Here is a 14,073-nt window from a genome sequence, read left to right on the forward strand (position 1 = left end):
ATTCTTTTCATTCATTTAAGGAGGATAATATAAATTGATTTCAAGACTGGACAGTCTAAGTACACACACACACACACACAGAGAAAACTACACCCAGTCTCATGAGCCTACATACAAAAATTTAAATAAAATGTTAGCAAATTTAATCCAATGGTGTACTTAAATAAATTTAAACAAATGGGAGTCTATTTTAAGAATAAAAGAATAGTTCCAAGTGAGGCATTCAATTAATGTATTCCAGTGTGTCATCTAAAAATGAAAATAAATGTGATTGGTTAGTAATGGTGAAATGTTATATTTTAAGAATCATCATTCCTTCATTATATCTATTAGGAAGCTTAGAATAAAATAAAACTACCTTGACTTTATATCACAGTCATCAAAGAGGAACAAAACAAGGGTGCCTGCTATTACTGCATTGACTCAGTACTATCTGAAGGTCTTTACTAAGCATTGAGGTATCAGTATTGGAAAAAAAGTCAGAATTGTTACATGAGTAATATGCTATTCCACCTAAATAACACTAGAGAATCAATGGGAAAGGCACTAGAACTAGTGTTTATTAATGTAATAATGTAAATACAAATATTTTAAAAATGTAATAGCTCCTATAAGTGAGGTAAAAAATAAAAAGAAAACAATGTCATTTAGATGGTACAAAAACAAACAAACAAAAACAAACAAAGAAATGACTAGGAATAATCACAAGAATTGAGACCTATGTGAAAAAAAGAAAATCTTTACTGGAGGTAGAAGAGCTAATAAGTGATACACCACAATGGAAAGACAAAATAGAAATTAATGTAACTATTAAATGCTGTTTTCATAAAAATCTTTTATTTTTCTTGATGTATTTGGTGGGGTGGTGGTGGGGAGAGAGACTTGATTTCCAGGTTCATCTGAAATCATATCCATGTGGTATAGGTACAGGAACAGGCAAGAAATCAACGACACTAACTGCACCAGTGGTTAGCAACCTTGGTTGTACAATTAAAATAACGCTGAGAGTTAAAAAAAAAAAAAATCCATGCCCAGCCCTATTCCTGTGGATTCTACTTTAATTGACATTAGGTGGGTTCAGGTTTTGCTATTATTTTAAAGACTTCTAAAGGTAATCTAAATGTGTTGCCAAGGTTGGGGATTACTGAACTGTAAAGACCAAGAAATGGCTTCTGTACATGTAATTGTGATAAATGATTAAATTAAAAAGCCTTTCAAATCAGTAGGAAAAGTTATTAGGACAGTGAACTTAGAGACAAAAATTAAGCTAGATCCCTTACTAACATTAAACAGAAATAAATTCCAGACAGAACTATGATACACAAAATAAAACAGAAAAAAACTGTTCTTTAAATAATCACATTTTAATTGTATGTATTTCAAATGAATAACTTCCTTTCCAAAGACTTGCCCTGTATTCAGCAATATATATCCAGAACCTTAAAAATCTTTATACCTGTTGAACAAAAATTCTAATTTTGGGAAGAAATCTAAGCTATCCACCAACACTTACATTTAAGTATATATCTATAATTGTAAAAAGTCTTGAATTTTATTTTTATTTATTTTTTATTTTTTTATTTTTTTAAAGATTTTATTTATTTATTTGACAGAGATCACAAGTAGATGGAGAGGCAGGCAGAGAGAGAGAGAGAGGGAAGCAGGCTCCCTGCCAAGCAGAGAGCCTGATGCGGGACTCGATCCCAGGACCCCGAGATCATGACCTGAGCCGAAGGCAGCGGCTTAACCCACTGAGCCACCCAGGCGCCCAAAAGTCTTGAATTTTAAAAGTAAATGTGCAGCAGTAGGGAAAAAACTTTAATTTTTCTATGTTAAGGTTTTTCTTCTAAGGAGATTTTATTTATTTTGAGTGTGAGAGAGAGCATAGGAGTGTGCACATGTGGGGCAGTGGGGGCTTGTGCAGAGGCAGAGGGAGAGAGAATCTCAAGCAGACTCCATGCTGAGTGTAGAGCCTCAGGCGGGGCTCAATCTCAGGACCCTGAGATCATGACCTGAGCTGAAATCAAGAGTTACCAGACTGAGCCACCCAGGAGCCTCTAGGTTAAAGTCTGATGCAGAGCTTCCTGAATAGGAATCATGTAGGGCTTATTAAAAAAAAAATAGATTGCTAAGTCCCATTGGTGATACACTCACTCAGAATCAATCCAAGTGGCCTTTTAAGTACTCTGAAGTTTGAGATGCACTGAAGTGTTCAATAAATCTTTTTAACCAGTAAAAATTATGGTTAGTATTTTCCCCATAAGTATGTACAGGAAGGGAATATGCCAAATGCTAGCAGCGTGTTGTTGGGATTTTTTATACTTTTATTTTGTAAATTTGATACAATGAGCATTTATTACTTCTGTAATTAATAAATACGTTTCATATTATAAAAGATTTACTTTAAGAGTACTGTTAGAGTCATCTGTTCGGGTATAGGGGTCTTCTATGACTAAAAGTTTATAATGGGTTAAATCTTATTTTTATTTGCACTTTTTGTCAGAGTAGCAGTTAACTAGTTAGCTGTACCAGTTTCTGAAGTAACTGTGCTGCCAACCACAAGCATGTGAGTTCAGGTTTCATTGCTGAAGGAGGTAATTCAAATGAATTTCTCAGAGAAACTGTATCAATAAATGACTTTGCTAGAGATCCTGCAAAGTATAAGGAAAGTATAATAACTTTAAGTAGAATATATTTTGATGAGAGAAATATGGTCCAAATAGTCATTTTTAATGAATCAGTTTCTTTGGATTTAAAACCTGTCTTTTGCCCATTTTTCTCTTGGGTTGTTAGTTCTAAAAAAAAATTAATGAATTTTGAGAATTCTTTTTTTTTTTTTTTTGGTATGATAGTCCCCTCTATTGGGTGTATTCACCAACAAATATATTTGTAAGTACGTATTACAACTATATGCATCAACCTTTTAATTTATCTTTTACTTTTCCTTAGGGTGGTTTTTAGTAAAATAGCATTCCTAATTTTTATTGAATTTATTAGTCCTTTAAAGTATATCACCTATGTCTTGTTTAATAAGTCTTTCCCTAAGTTGAGGTTGTAAAGATAATTTCCTTATGATTCAGAATTTAAAACTTTGCCTTTCCTAATTTTGCCATTAGTTTATCAAGAATTGAATTTTGAATATGGTGTTAGTTTGAAATATTTCATGAATAAAGCCCTAGTATTTGGATATTTTAAAAAAGTACTGTGCAATTAAAAACAAACAACAACAAAAAAGTGACATACCAAAATAACTCTTACTTCTATTTGTGATTCCTGGTTTTGTCTTTCTCTGTTAAAAATTAGACTTTAAAAAAAAATTAGACCTTTTTATTTCTAAAGAGGACTTTAAAATTTTTAGCTCCCTAGGCTATTATTTGACCTCATATTTTTCTTGGCAGTTTTAACCAACTTTAAAAGAGTGTTATGCTCTATAAAAGAAAATTTTGAGATGATTTTTTTTCTTGCTTAAACTAGAGTTTAAGACTATCATGAATTTCTGACATGCTATTAAATGTGACTTTCTCAGCAGAAGCTAAATTAGAGGCAACTAACTGATGCAATAAGGAAGCTCTGGGGTAGGAAAACAGATAAGGTTTAGTTATTACCTCTTTTAAGCTTTTTTTGGACAGAGTCATGAAGTAAATATTTTTTAGCACACATAGATGCTAATTTTAATATTTAAGAGTTAATTGAATTAGACTGTATGTTGTGGTGTATTCAAATGTACGATCATCTCGTCCTCCACATCCTCAAGAATGCTCTGTTCCCAGGGGCCCTGCCAAAGCAAGAACCATGGCTTATTTTGGAGAAGGAAACGGACCCATCCACGTGGACAATGTGAAGTGCACAGGAAACGAGAGGTCCCTGGCTGACTGTATCAAGCAAGATATTGGAAGACATAACTGCCGCCACAGTGAAGATGCAGGAGTCATTTGTGATTATTTTAGCAAGAAGGCAACAGGTAACAGTAATAAAGGTAAGTCATTTTCTGGGTCTAATACAAGTCAGAGTACTTTTCACTTCATTAGTATAAACAGTATTTTGATAACAAACTCCTTCCATAAGACTATACCTACTTTGTGTTCGTATTTAGAGGCGGTGGTTCCTGACAAACTTGACTGATGAGGCTTACATGGGGAGCAGAGTTCAGGGGTGGGAGTCAATTTATAGGATTTGACATCATGCCCTTTTGACATTCTCCCACTTCTGTCCCATTCTTTCTCTGGATGTAATAAAACAGTCAAACTTGTTGGTATCCTTGAAGATTTAGAATTGACATAGAAAGAAATGAATTTTTCTATTATTATTATTTTCTTAGAGGAGGGAGAGAGGGGAGGGGAGAAGAGGCAGAGGGAGAGAGAGAATCTCAAGCAGGCTCCATGCTCAGTGTGGAGACCAGTGTGGGACTTGATCCTAACCACCCTGAGATTAGACATGAACCGTTCAAGGGTTAAGTCAGAGACTTAACTGACTGTGCCACTCAGGCGCTCCCAAAAAAGGAAAATATAAAGATGAATCACAGAAAGGAACTTCTTTTACTCTTACTGATATTTTAAACAACCAGGATAAATTTAAAAGTAATTGCAAAAAGAATATTATCTTTTGTAGAGTTTAGTTTCTGAAATTTAGAAACATTAAGGAAAATGAGAAATAGTCTTATAGTATAGTACAGTAATAGATGTTTTGTACTTAAATAAAAAGGTCCTTTAAAGCTGAGAGTAACTTTTATGAAACAACAACTGGTTTAAATGAATAAAAAAGTAGCTATTTTGTAGAAAACTATGGTTACATTTTATGAAAAGAAAAATCACCTCTTCATGTATGTTGAAAGTTCATAGTTTTGATGGATTGGACTTTCTGAAAATTAGGTACCTGTATTTGAGCATTCTCATTTTCTAACATCTTTTAATTGCTAAAGACAATGCAAAAATAAACTGGATGCTGTTAATATGATTCTTCACTGTCTGAGGAGCTTCTCAGCTTACCAAATCACATATATTTAATATTACTAAATAGTATACATATATAAATATTAATTTTAACATAATGTGTTAAATTCCTTTCAATAATTTAAACTACAGTTAAAAATGGAATATAACTAATTCTTTGGATTATATCAAATTTCTGAAGCAGTAGAAAACATAAAAACTTAAGAATTGTAAATGTTTCTACCATATTCCTATATAAACCTACTTTAAAGTATGAAATACCATATGTATTTCATTACTTATACATTTGTTTTCGTAAATTCCTAGAGTTGTAGCAACACTTATTTTGATACCTTTTCATGGTTCAATACCACCATACATCAAATAACAAGATTTCATTTTAGACCAGCTGGATTACAGAATCTGGCTTATTAACCTATTGATTTTGTATTGAGGTTCAAGACCTAGTGACTTCTTGTTTTTCTTTTTCTTTCTTTCTTTTTTTTTTTTTTTTAAGATTTTATTAATATATTGTAGAGAGAGAGCACAAGTAGGGGGGAAGGAGAGGGTCAAGCAGACTTGGCACTAGGCAGAGCCCAGTGTGGGGGCTCTATCTCATGACTGTGGTCATGACATGAGCCAAAGTCAAGAGACCCCCACTTAACAAACTGAGCCACCCAGGCACCTCCCTAGTGACTTCCATAAGGGAATTCACACTCAGGCCATTGGTTATTGGTCATCTGATGGGATCCTTTTATAAATGAACTTCATTTTGCTTTCTAATTTTTTTTGTTTTTGTTTTTGTGTTTTTTTGGTAACTGTGGATTTTATGGCTTTAAATAGATTTTACGTTTTTGTAATCGGGTGCCTTGCCCCAGGATGATGTAAACTTTCAGTTTTGCTTGCTCAGTATTAATTACATCATTCTTTTATTTTGGTGTTCTATGCATTGACTTGACTTGGACCATTATTTGAAACTTATGTTTTTCTCATCTCTTATAATTTGCTGTGTCATCTAGAGGACTCATAGCCTAAAGAGATGAGAATTAAAGATTGACAGCATGCCTCTGAGATCATTTGGCGAATTAATGATTTTGGTACATGTTATTGAACCTCTTTCTCTCTGAAGAAATAACTAGTGCTGATTCCCTACTGAGCTCCCTTTTACCTGATTATTTTGGGAGAATATTAGTGTTGATTAGATTTTTTTTTTAAAGATTTTATTTATTTATTTGACAGAGAGAGATCACAAGTAGGCAGAGAGGCAGGCAGAGAGAGAGGAAAGGAAGCAGGCTCCCTGCTGGGCAGAGAGCCCGATGCGGGGCTGGATCCCAGGACCCTGGGATCATGACCTGAGCCGAAGGCAGAGGTTTTAACCCACTGAGCCACCCAGGCACCCCATGTTGATTAGATTTTCATGGTCATGGTGCAATTCTCAGCCTTTTCTTCTTACACAGATAGAAAAACTATCTATCGATATTTTAAAACATATACTTAACCAAGGAAACAAAATACTATAGAGATTCTCCTCCTTCCTAAAATTATTTTTGAAATAGTCATACTTTATTTACTTTCTTTTGTATACCACTTTTTCATACATTTTAATTCTTAACTCTTTTTTATGCTCTTGATCGAGTCTGTTATGTTGGGAAGTTTGACTATATTCCCTCAAATTTCACTTAGACTGTTTAGTAAAACTTTCCATAAGTTAATTTGCTATATGATTAAATGTAAATGTGAATTTAGATCAGAATCCCATTCCACGAATGTGCTTTGCTCCTTTAAGTTACATTTTTGTAGACATGGCTTGGCAGTGTTGTGTATGAAGAGCAAGTAGTTTAGACCAGTATTGCCTTTGCTGTTCTCTTGCTTTACCCTTCCTACACTCCCAAATGATTTCTGAAATCAGCAGAGGAGGAGATGTAGGCACCTGTAGGATGATGTACTGGGCAGAGTCCACACTGAATATGGGAAACTTCCTCAAGTTCCTGATCTGCTTGGGAATTCTTGGTTAAGTGAGAAGATTTTTTAAGTGAGAAGAATTTTTATTATAAGAAACAGTATCCTATAATTTGAGGAGAGAAGACATTTTAAAATAGAGAAGGAGGGACGCCTGGTTGGCTCAGTGGGTTAGGGCCTCTGCCTTTGGCTCAGGTCATGATCCCAGGGTCCTGGGATTGAGCCCCGCATCGGGCTATCTGCTCAGCGGGGAGCCTGCTTCCTCCTCTCTCTGTGCCTGCCTCTCTGCCTACTTGTGATCTCTGTCTGTCAAATAAATAAATAAAATAAAATAAAAATAGAGAAGGAAGCAGCAGGTAATGTATCACTTGTGTCTTTATCCCACTATCAGCAATATGATAATCTGATTAATAACTTCTGTCTGCTTCAGAATCCCTCTCATCTGTGTGTGGCTTGAGATTACTGCACCATCGGCAGAAGCGGATCATTGGTGGGAAAAATTCTTTAAGGTAAAATGTTCTTTTCCATATTACAGAATTATCTATATATGATTATCTCTACACAGTGTTACCAATTGGGGTTTTTTTAGTGTTATGTAAGGGATTTATTTTATTTATTTAATATTGGGTAAATTAAATACAGATTACACTAATAATTTCACATTTTTTGACCTACATTTACTTTATATAGGTCATGTTGTTAGATCGCTACCCTCTGATTTATAAAATAGATATGTTGCTGAAAAGTTATGTGGTAGAAACTGATTTAACAGGAGGTCTGAAAAAAACACATAACTACAAAATTCATTTAATTTAGAATATATTTGTTTTAGACTTGACTCTTTTAATATAATTTTATTTGTTGCATTTACTCATGGAAAACCAGTACTTCACTTATTAAATACTTCTTTAGGCTGCCTAGGTGAGTGAGGTAGTGGGGAGAGAAAATACACTTCAAACAATGAAGTATAAAGAAGACTCAACTTGATTCTATGACTGTCAGAGATAGGTGGGATGCATACAAATACCCACAAGCAAATCTTCAGTGTGGACTGCTCAGAGTTCTAGGGGCATGATTTTTCAAAGTAGGAAGGGATTTTTATATCCGAGGGTCCCTTTTGTACTGCTTTTCTCCAACCTGCAAGCTTTCTGAGTCATTGTTTTAATGGATGATTTTCTCTGCCTTTTCTACCTTATGTGGAGTTAAGTGACTTACCTTCTTCTTAGGGGTGGTTGGCCTTGGCAAGTATCCCTCCGGCTAAAGTCATCCCACGGAGATGGCAGGCTTCTTTGTGGGGCCACGCTCCTAAGTAGCTGCTGGGTCCTTACAGCGGCGCACTGCTTCAAGAGGTATGTGTCTACCTTTCCAGACGACTCAGTTAGGCTCTTAATTGCCTTTCTTCTGATTCCTTCTTTCTCTATTGCATACTGGAAACTTGGGGTGACAGAGCCAGGCTACTAGTCTTCCTTATCTATGCCAACAGCACTGTGGAAGTGGGGGGAAGTAACAGAGGAGCAAAGAGATCCTTCCAAAAGCTACTGGGGTACTAAAGCAAGCTATAGGGAACAAAGACGATGTGTTTTCGGGGGTGGGGGGAGGTGGCTATGTTAGTGCTTTTCTCGAGAACATATCTGAGGGTGACATCATAACCCAGCAGACCTAGAAGAGACCTCAGATTATCTAGTTACAAGACACTAAGAATAGGGAGTGCAAATTTTATTGTTTTTGATCTTTTGGGTCTTCTTTGTGTTTTGTGCCTTTTAGATTTCTTCATTTGTACCTTCTAGAAAGGTTGCATCCTGATTATTTTCTCATGTCCTATTTTATCAGTCCAATCTCAAGTCTTCCCAGTTCAGAGGGGAGGCCACTCAGAGAAAATTAATGTGCCAGAATCACGCTGCTCTTGGTAGCAATGCCTGCAATAGTACCTGGCTCTCCTTTCTTCTTGTCCTGTGCTTTTTGGTTGGCCTGGCTCATGGCCATTTCCTCAGCATGAATTTTGTTATGTCTAAATGCATACCAATCTTTGGTAAAATATTGATAATTAATGAGGCAAGGTGATACGTATAGGAGTCTCACTATATTATGTATTTGAAAATGGTCATAATAAAAAGTCTTACATAAAATGTGTAACATGTCATTGAGAAATTCTTACAAGCAAAAATTTGTTTTATATTTTTCCATATGTGATTTCATAAGGCTTCACTGTATATTTGTAATTTATCCATATAGATTTTGTTCACTTTAACCACCATGTGAATCTTAACTCCTATTGGAAGACTACATCACAGCTTATTTATTCCCATACTAATGGGTAGTTAGGTGGTTTCCATTCTCTTATTATGAAAAAACTGTGTGGTAGTAGATATCCATTCTATGTCTCATTGGGTACATATATGTGGGAGCATTTTGCTAGAGTATGGGTACATTTCAATTTCACTTGGCATTACTAATTTCCTTTCTAAAGTAATTGTATCCATTTATATCTTGGCAATGTGTAAGTCCCTCTGTACTCAGATCCCCAACTCAACTTTATACTATCAACAGTCTTACTTTTTGCCACTATTAAAATTTTGGATTTCTTTTTAATTCCATTTCCTCGATTAGTGTCTTCCTCTTTCATGACTTCTTTGTTTATATCCTTTACTTATTTTTCTGTTGGATTTTTTTTGTAATTGATGTAAAAAATTTGTTCTGTGTACATAGTCTTTGTTGTTATATATTACAAATACCTTTTCTCAATCAGGGGTATGTCCTGTCACTTCTCTAAAATCTTTTTCTTATAAAGATATTTTAATTTTAACATGTTTAGGTGTGTCAGTTTTTTAAGTTTGATAAAAGTTTTTATATTTTATAAAAAAATCCTTTCCTAGCCCTACTTGATGAAGATATTATCTTAGTTTTTCTTTAAGAAAATTTATGTTTGCCTGTCATGTTTAGGTTTTTAATCTGTTTACAGTTTATTTTTGTATATATGGTATGGGAAAGGAACCTAACTATACTTTCATGGATAGTTTACCAGCACTTTTTATTGAACATTATATTCTTTATGCAATGATTTAGCACCACTATGTTGTATGCCAAATGCAGAGTCTGAGGTGGGGCTCAATTCCATGACCCTGATCATGACCTGAACTGAAACAGAGTTAGACACTTAACCATTTAACTGACTGAGCCCCAGTTTCCCCAGGGGGCCATTTTTAAAGTGTGATCTTTCTATCACAATATTAGATACATTCAGCTTGTTAAAAATCCAGATTCCTGGGCCTCTACTCCAGATCTACTGAATCTTTGGAGCTGAGCCTCAGGAATTGGCATTTTTATCAAGCATCTCTGATGATTCTTATGAACACTAATGGTTAAGACGCACTTGCCTGGTGGCCAAAATAGAATATGATCTGGATTTTTGAATAATGATGATGAGGAAGAATATATTGGAGTTGACAGGATACTTATCCATGTCCTATTCAACATATTAATCATTAAACTGAAAAAGATATTAAATATATTAATCACTAAACTGACAAAGACACCAAAAAGATGGTAAATTAATTATATTTTTGGATGTCAGAAGATTGAGATGGACACACGTTGGAGATAAGATCCATGATAGCAAAAGATCTTGATATGCTGATTCTAACAAGCATTGTGGAATAGAGAGGAAGTAGAATGCTGACTTTAGTTCCAGGAAACTTGGTTTATATGTTGCACAAGTGAAGAAGACCTCATGAGTTTTAGAGTCCTGCAAACTTCATATAAGTCAGTGATGTAATGAAGTTGCCCAGAGTTAATAAGTAGTGGGCAGCACTGACAGAACAGCATTGATGAGTCTTGCTATTCTTATTGTACTCAAGCTATTGGCAGAGACAAAAGCACTGTCACTATCAAACAGAGAGAACTGTGTTCAGTTCTAGGTGCCACATCATGAAAAAAAAATGATGTGGTATACCAGGGAAGGCAAAAAGACGGGAATTTGTGTGAAATTGGATTAGATTTGTTACCTGTTGATTCAGGTACCATAGATGTTAATGGGAGAAAAGATAATTTTCTTTTTTTTTTTTTTTAAAGATTTTATTTATTTATTTGACAGACAGAGATCACAAGTAGGCAGAGAGGCAGGCAGAGAGAGAGGAAGCAGGCTCCCTGCTGAGCAGAGAGCCCGATGCAGGGCTCGATCCCAGGACCCTGGGATCATGACCTGAGCTGAAGGAAGAGGCTTTAATTCACTGAGCCACCCAGGTGCCCCGATAATTTTCTTTTTAACATGAAGAGTTGTTTATTTTTTATTTCTTTAAGACTAGGACCAAAGATGGAATGGGCCGTATGTGGGAGGAAGAGTAAGTTCTTTTATGAAGTGTGTTCAAGCACAGAGGTTGGATTCATGTATTGGTAGAGGCTGAAGGTGGATAATGTCTCATGTTGAGAACATGGTGGTGAAAAAACCTGGGACATATTTGAACAGTGGCGGTTATTAGTTAAGATAGTGATCTGGAGCTTTGGTAGTGGACTTACAGTAGAGAATCAGAAAAGGCCTGGAATGCCAGGATAGTGAATTTTGTTTCATTCATGAGGTGGTAGAAAATCACTAGTTTTTTGAGGCTCGAAATGAGATCAGAGAGTTTTAAGAGATGAGTCATTTGGAGATATACAGGATAAATCTGAGGAGTTAAAGCAGAATTACTAATCCAGGGGTCTGTGAATGAGCTTCAAATTATATGAAAAATCTCTGCATACACGCTTCTGGAGTGACTCGAATTGGTCTATATTACCAAGTGATTAAGACTCATTGTGGCTTGAACTAGGTGGAGACTGATTACAAGGCTATTATAATAGAGACAGAAGGTAGAAAAGGAGGGAGAGAAAGTAGATCCACTGTGACAGAAATCAGTAGAACTTGGTACTGTGTAACAAAAGACTTGGATCTGGCCATTGAGACCAAGGTCACAGTTCTCCAATTTTAGCTTTAATTTGTGGAAATTATTTAGCCTGTTGGAGCCTCAGTTTTCCCACCTGTAAAATGAAGGCAATAATGAAGGAGGAAATGATCTGCTAAGCATCTGAAAAGTTAAAAACTGTAAAATTCAAAACAAATAATGCCTATTAGTATGTTGAGTTTCAAGAAAGGGAATCAAAGATTATTATTATCAAAAGTAGGAAATTCAGGATGATTTTAACACACTGACTACTGGAATAAAAGAAGGTAGGAAATTATAGAGAACCTGGAGAAACCTGTCTTAGGGCTTAGAGTTTGGACAAAATAACTACAGAGGTTCAGTTTACATTATCCTCCTCTTGATTAAGATACCTTGTCTTTCAGGTCTCTTTTAAGTTATGGACTTCAGGGTTTAAGGCTTAAAGTTTTAAAGTAGGGAAATTACCCAAAAATTGTGCTTGAGGTTGAAAACTTTTATCTGACTTTTGGGTTCCCTGGATGGTCTTTTTCTTTTCTTTCTGGTACATGTTTGAGTTTGTTTGTTTACATGTCATTATTCCTCCCCTGGCATGCTCCTTCTAGATTCTTGCTTAAAGTCAGTAATCATCTCACTTCTGTTTATAAACTGAGTGTCTAGTGTATTACTTGGCATAGAGGAGATACTCCTAAATGGTTGTTGCATGATGAAAGTGGGGGCTCAGTTGCCAGATAGTGGATCTATTTAAGAATGTTGGATGCTTTAGAGGATTGTGGTATCTTAAACCTAGATCAACAGATAATTCCTTCCATATGTGATTTCTGAATTTCTTCCCTTTATCTGCTCAGTATAAGATAAAGACAGTTAATTAAAAAGCAGAGGAGCAGATGATGATACACAGCATTTTGAGGTGCTGTAGATATAATGCAAGACTCTCTTACTATGTGTAGGGGGAGAATTGTTTTGCAAATGTGTTTTATATCCATCTGACTTGGTCTGTAACCTTTACCAGATTTCATAGACTTTCTGTTTTGCAGTGCCTAAGGAGGCTACAGCTTACATCTTTATTACAGTGAATATATTAAAAAACTAAGGACACTTACTAGTGATTGCAAATAAGCTCCCAATTTTTGTTTTTTTCTGGGTTCAAGGACTTTGGATTAAAACAGCCCTCCTTTAATCATCAGAAATGCTGAAATTTGCAAAAATCAATTATCTTTGGAATTGCAGGGAAACTGCCCTGTAGAAGCAGGATCTTCAGGTTCCGAGAGGTTATCTTCCTTTTAGATTTCTTGGGCGTCTGATTTATTCACTTTTTATTTTTAAAAATATTTATTTATTTATTTATTTATTTATTTATTTATGAGAGATAGAGTGTGGGAGGGGGAGAGAGAAAGAGAGAGAAAGAGAGACTCTGAAGCAGACTCCATGCTGAATGCAGAGCCCGATGTGGGGCTTGATCCCACGACTGCAAGATCATGACCTGAACTGAAACCAGGAGTTGGATGCTTAACCAGCTGAGCACCCAGATGTCCCTTGGGAGTCTAATTTAAGGTCTACTAGTGGGGGACCTAAATTTCATGTTTAGAAGTTAGCTCTCACTTCCTTTTTCTATTGATAGCTCAACTGCTTTAACTACTGGACTTCTGCATATGTTCTATAATGGTTTCTTGTTCATCAGGCCTTCCTTGATGTTAAATTCTTACAGTGATGATATAGGCCAGTGTTCTTGAACACTTTTTTTGAAATAAGGTTTTTTTTTGAATAAAGCATAGACTGCTGTTACTGTCTGTGTTATTTTATACTGTGGAATGACAGATTTTTATGTTTATTTGTTTTGCCTTTATAGTCATTCTTTTAAATAACCCTCATGTCAGAATAATCTAAGAATGATGGCATGGGATGTTGAGATCGGAATGCAGTTACTTCAGATCCACAATTCTGTCACATTCATTTTACATAGGGTAGCCTCTTTACATGATAAGGGTACTTTATTGTAAGGCTGACAGAGTTCCAGTGATCAAATTCTAATTTGTTTCTAACTTTCACATGTGCTGTCCCAAACACTTTTTTATGCCATTAAAATTAGGGTAACTGAGGTAATTGGGGAGTCACCATTTATAGGCCTTCTATCTCATTTTTCTCATTTTTCCTAGTGTTAATGCAATGCAGACTTTGGAATGCAATATCCTGTTGGCATTTTGAAATGGAAACTTGGAATAAATCAGGTTTTTTTGTAGTCCCTATGAAACTTACATAATATAAATTACTTGCTT

General features: G+C 35.3%; 1 protein-coding gene across 2 annotated transcripts in view; it reads left to right on the top strand.

Moving 5' to 3' along the window:
* PRSS12 (serine protease 12) overlaps positions 1-14,073 on the top strand; it is a 74,157-nt gene that overhangs the window by 50,084 nt on the left and 10,000 nt on the right. Inside the window, exons 9-11 of one of the 2 annotated variants that reach the window (XM_032858799.1) lie at positions 3,771-3,976; positions 7,318-7,396; positions 8,114-8,236. In XM_032858799.1, coding sequence (XP_032714690.1) covers positions 3,771-3,976; positions 7,318-7,396; positions 8,114-8,236 — 408 coding nt within the window. The remainder of the gene's footprint in view (positions 1-3,770; positions 3,977-7,317; positions 7,397-8,113; positions 8,237-14,073) is intronic. The other variant, XM_032858809.1, reaches the window with a different exon arrangement.

Source organism: Lontra canadensis, unplaced genomic scaffold, assembly GCF_010015895.1.
Source record: "Lontra canadensis isolate GAN:19392208 unplaced genomic scaffold, GSC_riverotter_1.0 scaffold1, whole genome shotgun sequence".
NCBI lineage: Eukaryota > Metazoa > Chordata > Mammalia > Carnivora > Mustelidae > Lontra > Lontra canadensis.